Source organism: Cyprinus carpio, chromosome B13 (assembly GCF_018340385.1).
Source record: "Cyprinus carpio isolate SPL01 chromosome B13, ASM1834038v1, whole genome shotgun sequence".
Classification (NCBI taxonomy): Eukaryota; Metazoa; Chordata; class Actinopteri; order Cypriniformes; family Cyprinidae; genus Cyprinus; species Cyprinus carpio.
In genome coordinates this window covers 10316152-10323205 of record NC_056609.1, presented here as the reverse complement: position 1 = coordinate 10323205, position 7054 = coordinate 10316152, and the positions used below count along the sequence as shown (strand labels likewise).

The 7054-nt window shown below is 35.1% G+C and overlaps 1 protein-coding gene across 1 annotated transcript; it reads left to right on the top strand.

The window, feature by feature from the left end:
- Positions 1 to 274: 274 nt before the first annotated feature.
- Positions 275 to 6754, top strand: si:dkey-45k15.1 (exocyst complex component 3-like protein 4). The gene is made up of 14 exons (XM_019117193.2): positions 275 to 573; positions 1106 to 1158; positions 1572 to 1742; positions 1853 to 2465; positions 2561 to 2642; positions 2750 to 2875; positions 3073 to 3173; positions 3255 to 3368; positions 4326 to 4449; positions 4794 to 4916; positions 5000 to 5152; positions 5255 to 5376; positions 5483 to 5624; positions 5783 to 6754. Exons 2-14 carry the CDS (start codon positions 1134 to 1136, stop codon positions 5783 to 5785), a joined length of 1899 nt encoding a protein of 632 aa, XP_018972738.1. The 5' UTR covers positions 275 to 573; positions 1106 to 1133; the 3' UTR covers positions 5786 to 6754.
- Positions 6755 to 7054: the final 300 nt, after the last annotated feature.

The following is a 7054-nucleotide window of genomic DNA, read 5'->3' as shown; positions in this document are numbered from 1 at the left end:
CTCCTTGTAATACCTGTGTCATACCCATGTCATTATAAAAAGTTGTGTCCTGATATGTCACAAAAACACGTGCACACACACACACATCACACACACACACACACACACACATACTGTACACAGGGAGAATCAGTAGGAGAAGACATGGAGACAAAGAGATTACTTAGAATTGATATCACTTGGCTCTAGACGGGCCTGGCGAGAACTCTGTGTCTCTGTGTGTGTGTGTGTGTGTGTGTGTGTGTGTGTGTGTGTGTGTGTGTGTGTGTGTGTGTGTGTGTGTGTGGATTCTGGGAAGGGCAGTTTGTGACAGTGTAATCGATTTCTTTTGGCTGCATGTTTTTGTTTGTTCAGGGGCCTCTGAAGTAGAGCAAATGCAGTTGTTCTTGTTGTTGGAGACTTCTTTTATTGTCCACTAATCAAATAAAATATTCTTCCATTGATAAAAGCCTCCCACTGGTTTTCATAAAAGCCACATACGTGTCTATACAAGTATAGATGAAAGTGAAAGTAATGTTACTACCTTATATTCAGTGCTTTGAGAAGACGGAACATTCCCTGAAAAGGTTTCAGGTAAGAGCTACACATTATTCACTTAAACATGATGTGTTCTTTAAATCTTTTAATTCCGGGTGCAGAAAATATAGAAAAGCGGCTCATGTTTTAGAGGTGACACTAAAGTCATTTAATTTGACAGTGAGTCTGAGAGTGAATGTAAAAAGAATGACAACCCTTTATATTATTTTCACTTATGTTTTTAATATTTCCCGTATATTATTATCATAACTCTACCTTGTTACTGTACTGTCCTACTATTGCTGTGATTTATTTTAAGGTTTAGTGTTTTGCTGGTGAGTTAGAAACTAGCAAGAGCCGATGTTTGTTTTTAGTGTCATCGCTATGCTAAAGGTTACTGTTTTTGTTACGTCTTGCTGTTTTTTTTTAGTAAATAATTGACTAACCAATATAAAATTTGCCTGATAAGAATCAGTGAGGAAAAGTCAGTGATAAGTGTCATTAAATAAAGCACTATATTAAAATATGATTTTGGCTGATGTTTTAATTTCATAATATGTTCTGTTTTCCTATCTCATGTAATGTACAGAATCATTCAGTTTGGATTAGAGGTAACAATGGAAAAATCTCCCACTTCTAATGGTAAATATATCATTGTCAATGAAATTTAAATAACTAGATTTGCATAAACAGAATAGAGTAAAATATATTTCCAACCTGCTAAGTCATTATTGTAATATGTGTATAAGAGCTGTGCTAGTGTACAATACTAATACTAATATACACTATACAGTACAATACAAAATGTGAAATAACGTAAACTATGCAATATACGATACAATACAAAGCTGTACAAAACACAATACTCAAAGTTGGATAGATGTGCTGGAGTGAAATGTGGATGCATCGTTATAGTCTGTATAAAAGACTTTTGGGACAGTCATAGAATAAGTGTTACTGTTGTTTTTTCATCTATAGGTATTTTGAGAAGGAAAAAATATATGATTTTGAGGTTTAAAATGTATAATTTGTTATAATATTTTCTGTTTTCACAGTGAAGAGTGTCTTTCGCAGATTTTCTCTTTTTAGAAAAAGTGATGGGCACATTAAAAAGAAACAATCTATACGGTCATTAAAAACATTTAAATCAGAGGATAAAGATGAGAAAGTTACCCCAGAGACATTTGAATTTAAGACCACAGAGATTCCTCTAAAGCCATGCTCAGGTAAATCTCTAGTTAGGTTGTGTTAGTAAATACAGCACATTTAATGCATAGGCTACTGCTCTCATATAATCACACAACACCCTCTCATTCCTGCTTTGTTTTCTCAATAGATTCGCAGATCAAAGATTATATACAAACAGACATGCTGAAGGAGGCATATCTGAACCTGCTTTCCCTGGAGCTCAAGTTAAAACCGAGCGCTCTGGTGGAAGGAGAATCTCACTCAGATTTGGTTAATAAAGAGAAAGACCTCAATCTGTTGTATGGTGCACTAATGGACAAAATGTCTGTCATTGTACGCAACTCCAGTGCTCTTCCCTCGTGCAATAAAGAGCTGCTGGTGTATGTGGCCACCATTATCCTAGAGGAAGAGAAGAGACAGGGAGAGAGAGGAGCGATGCAGGGATGGAGGGATGCATGGAGGGATGCGGTACTAAACGGTGTTCGAGATACACTGAAGAAAGTTCCTCTGGACAGCCGCGAGCAGAATGCTTCCTGGCTGCCAGTGCATCTGGGGCTTCTGGGTAATGCTGTGGTGGAGCATTTGGGAAAAGTGAAGACTGAGCTTCTGAGCTCATATCCAGCAGACTTTAATGTATTTGAAACCTATGTGTCCTGCCACCGTGAGGCTATAGGAGAGCATCTAAAGAGTCTTCTGGAAAAGGTGACAGAGCTGAAAGATTACTACGCTCTACTAGATTTCATTATTCATTCCTACCCCAGGTGAGGTTTTAAGAACAAAACACAGAAATATCTGAACGATCCATCATTGCTTACTGCATGTTTCAATTCATTTGTATCTCTTTTGTGTTACGCAGTGATCTGCAAGGCCATCAGAGAGCTCTTATAATGGAAGAGGATCTGAACAAAATAAAAACCTCTTACTGTCATTGCCAAAAGGTGAGCTACTGCAAGGAAAGAGAGTTTACCGAATTATATATTAATACAAAACATACAACTTGTTTACATAAGTTTGTTTTTTACTGTGATTCCATATTTGATATCAGGAGGACTTTAAACTTAAACTGGAGAATTTCATCATACTTGAAACAGAAGTGTGGAAAAAGAAGAAATCTCCTGAAATAACAGAAGATGGATTCCGTTCGTCAAAAATAGACAAGGACATTTGTCAGGTCAGGACTTAAATTTGATCAGTTGTATTAATTCTTTTATATTCTATAATAATTAAAATGTAATTTTAGCATTATTTATTTAATTTTCAAGCATTATAAATTCCTTGCAGAGCTCATGTATGATGTCTACCCATCTCAGAATTCTGAAAACACTTGAAATAGTCTTTATAATTGCTCCTATTGATTTGTCTTGTTAGCTGATAGCGAGTTATGCTGGGAATCTTGAGAAGATCGATGAGAATCTGGGGAAGTCAGTTGTAAGCTCCTGTTTAGAGGAGCTAAATCCGTTTTATACAAGGTTTGCATCACAGTATTATTATAGATTAACATGAGATCACTTCTGCACCTTTCCTTCTCTGACAGTTTCCTTCTGTTTTAGATTTGAAAAAGAGTTTTCACAGCACACTGTCTCTCTGTTGACCTCTGACCTGTTGGACTGCTGTCTTTGGGTAGAATATCACATCACCTACATCAACAGTTTCAGTTCACTCAAGTAAGTTCACTACGAGAAGAATGCTACCCTTGTGAAAAAGGAGTACACTTTGGCATACTTAGTTTGGAAATAATATACTTAAAAAAAAAATATAGGTCCCACTTTATATTAGGTGGCCTTAACTACGTACTTAAATTTAATTTAATCATTTGATACCATGCATTATTGTGTACATAAATGTTTTTACATTGTACTTAATTACTTAATTAAAAACGTAATTACTTCTGTAATGAAGGTTGCACTTTATTTTACAGTGTGTGTACTTACAGTGTACCTACCTAATAAAGTTATGGTAATACCTAGTAACTACATGGGGTAGGGGTAGGTTTAGGGGTAGGTTCAGGGTTAGTACCTAGTTATTACCTAGTTATTGTAATTACTATAATAAGTACATAGTGTGTACATGAGGAACAGGACTGTAAAATAAAGTACTGTACCGTAAAGAATTTCTTTAATTACATTTATTATTACACTGTTGACCAATCCCTTACACCTTTAAGGGTGGGTCCCTTAAACCTACCCATACCTCCAAACCTGTTCCTAACTTTACCTGTATCCCACCTCAATAGCAGCAAAAGTGCTTTGCAATACAATATAAACACAAAAAATACCCTGTACTTATTTTTTTGATGTAAGTACATAGTAGTTAAGGCCACCAAATATAAAGTGGGGCCAGAATATACGTACTTAAGTGTGAACTGAATGAATATTTTCAGACTCTTAAATGCATGTCATTTACATTTGAATGAAAATGTATTGTAGTTAAAATTCCTATGAAATGCAGCTACATTAGTTGAAGAACTCAAGGGCTTTTTAAAGTACATCTTTTGATTTAATTTCACGATCACTTCAGCTGTCTTTGAAATGTGCTGTTATAACATGTTTAATATCAGTCTTCGAAGTCCCTGTGTGTGTCGTGTCATGTCATGTCATGTTATGTCATTGTTGATGTTACAGAGAGAATTTGCAGTGCTATAAAGAGAGCTGTTCAGCTCAGGTGGAGAAGCTGGAAAAAGAAGTGGATGGACTGACTCAGAGACTCAGACAGACCCTGATGGATCATTTCAAATCTGAGGTCAAGGTGGGCCTAGCAGTGAATGGGTGCCGTCAGAATTATAGATGTTAATTTATAGATTAGAATAATGTGGTTTACTTTTGGATTATTGTGATGTTTTTATCAGCTGTTTGGACTTTCTGACTTTCAATTCTGATAGCACCCTAATGCACCCTTAACTCCAAATCTGTTCCCATGAAGAAACTCATTTACATCTTGGATGACCTGAGAGGGACTACATTTTTAGATAATTTTATTTTTTAGATAAACTTTTCCTTAAAGATCCTCCTAATCTGAAATTCTGCATAACTAGTCAAGAGCATTATCATTTTTAAATTATAACTAACTACAGTGTCATTTCATCCCTAAAGCCTTACATGGATGGCATGATGACAAAAAAATGGCTGAAAACAGATGAAGATTTTAAAGAAGTGATTTCTATAGTTGAGAATTATTCTGGGCTCTGTAAATCCATGAGAGCTCCATCAGTCCAAGTGAGTCTCCTCTCATCTGCCCAGAGATGCTTTTTAATAACAGCTGCAGGGAGCCACTTTAAACACAGTGTCTATGTTTACAGATTTTCGTGAATGATGTGCACTATTATGTAGCCAAAGAATATGTCTCCCAGCTGATGAAGAAAAAATATTCATGCAAAAAACCCAAAAATGAAGATGCTGCCATAAAATTGAAAGAACAGTGGAATGAACTCAGGAAACTATTTGTGGAAATGGTAAGATACAGTCCAGTATCAAATAGTGTGAAATATACAACTGTTATTTTTATTTTTATTTTTTACAAGGTAGATGCACTGAAAATATTTTTGTGTACTTAGGGATCATCCTTAAAGTGGCTTTATCCATTGGGAAATTACCTTAGTGACATTATTGGAATGGAAACTGAGAAAAATATAAAAGATCTTTTACATCCATTGGTTAGTAATTACCCAGACATCAGGTAAGTTATAATGGCTTTGAATATATTACTTAAAACAAAACATTGTGTTGTTCACTTTATTAACACATGTAGTATAGCTATAATGGATTTCACTTTTCATTTCTAGCAAGAAGCAGTTGTCAGCTGTTCTGTCCTTCAGAGACAATGGTCTTAGCTTGGAGAAGCACAATGTTATTAATCACTTTACTGTGCTTAAACGGGAAGCTGGGAACACAAATCATGAGCACTCCTTCTTCACTGACATAGAGGTACTTTTCACAATACATTGCACTAAATTCTAACATAGTGAGTCAAAATATATTGTTTAATTTAAATACATTAAATTAATGTATGTATGAATGTATGTATTTTTAAGTATATAGGCTGACATGTATCCTCATTGAGTATCACACCTTTGTCTTTACAGTGAGTTTTCTTTTGGTCATTCTGATGCTTCAGGAACCATCAGGAACTATCATGGGGGAAAAATGATTGCATAATTTTTTTTAAAATGTGGACTGTACATATTTTCTTGTTAGAATTTACGGGCATTATTAGTGTGATTGGTGCATGATTACTTACAGGACATGTGTTGTCTATGTACTGGTAAAAATGATCTGAAAAGGCAGACAAACATGTAGTTTAGTGATCTCCATTGTGATATTCTGCTCAAATGAAAGAGGATACAGCTTGTCTGTGTTCCTTCATGAGGCAACTTGTGCTATTTACCTTTAACAATCTTTAACAAAAATTTTTGAGCAATATAATCGTGATTATCAGTTTAACCATTGGTTGTTTGTACTTTTACTTGCCAATAGAGGGAGACATTAAACTATAGACGCAATATTTGCATCTCCTCCAAATTGCCTAATCATGCAAAAAGAGACTTGATGGATTCAGTCTGTTTATCTACTGTGATATCAATCATGTAAATGTGATGTATAAACATAATGTCAGATAAAACTGAGTGTGTGCTGTGCAACATTATCTCCAGATGGACTCAGCTCTTGCAGAAAACTGATTGGTTATTTACTGTACTGTATATCTTGTCCTTCCCTCTTCTTGCTTGATGCAAATTTTAAACCTTTTTTTTTTTTTTTTTTTAGCCTAAACCTAATACGCTTTCTGATTTTATCAGTGAAAAAAAAAAACAAACAAAAAAAAAAAACTTAGAGATAAAAATCATTTTGACCTTTAACTACAGTGTGTTATTGACCAGATATTTCCTTTCATGTGCCGTTTGTACTATCGAGTTTTGGGGATATTTCTAGAGATTCGGATGTGCCAGATTTGTTTACATATTGATGTTTGATTTTGTCTTGTAACCTACTATCTGTAATCTCTTACGGGATGAACTTAAATATTTGTGAATGATAATTAAACATATTTTAATACCTTTCCACATGCAAATAGAGTGTATTTGTGTGAGAGGGTGTGTTATTTCAGGACAGGCTAGCTTGAGTCCAGATATCCTGAGGATTACAATCTTATCCACAGTCTCTAGAATTAGATGTCATGAAATGGGTAGGAGGGGATTTTAAAGATATTTGTAGTTCGGAGATTGAATGCCATAGGTCTCTGGCTCACCCACAAGTCCTCTTCAGTTAAAAATGAAACTTTGCTCACGTTCTCTCACCTCCACATAAGCATCTCTATCGCTTTTGCTTTCTACAAATCCATAATCCCATTTTTCCTTCAA

Coding starts and splice junctions, on each gene's coding strand:
- si:dkey-45k15.1 (XM_019117193.2), top strand. CDS start 1,134: ATGGAAAAATCTCCCACTTCTAATG. Junction 3,174..3,254: donor CTAAATCCGTTTTATACAAG/GTTTGCATCACA, acceptor CTTCTGTTTTAG/ATTTGAAAAAGAGTTTTCAC. Junction 5,153..5,254: donor GGAAACTATTTGTGGAAATG/GTAAGATACAGT, acceptor TTGTGTACTTAG/GGATCATCCTTAAAGTGGCT.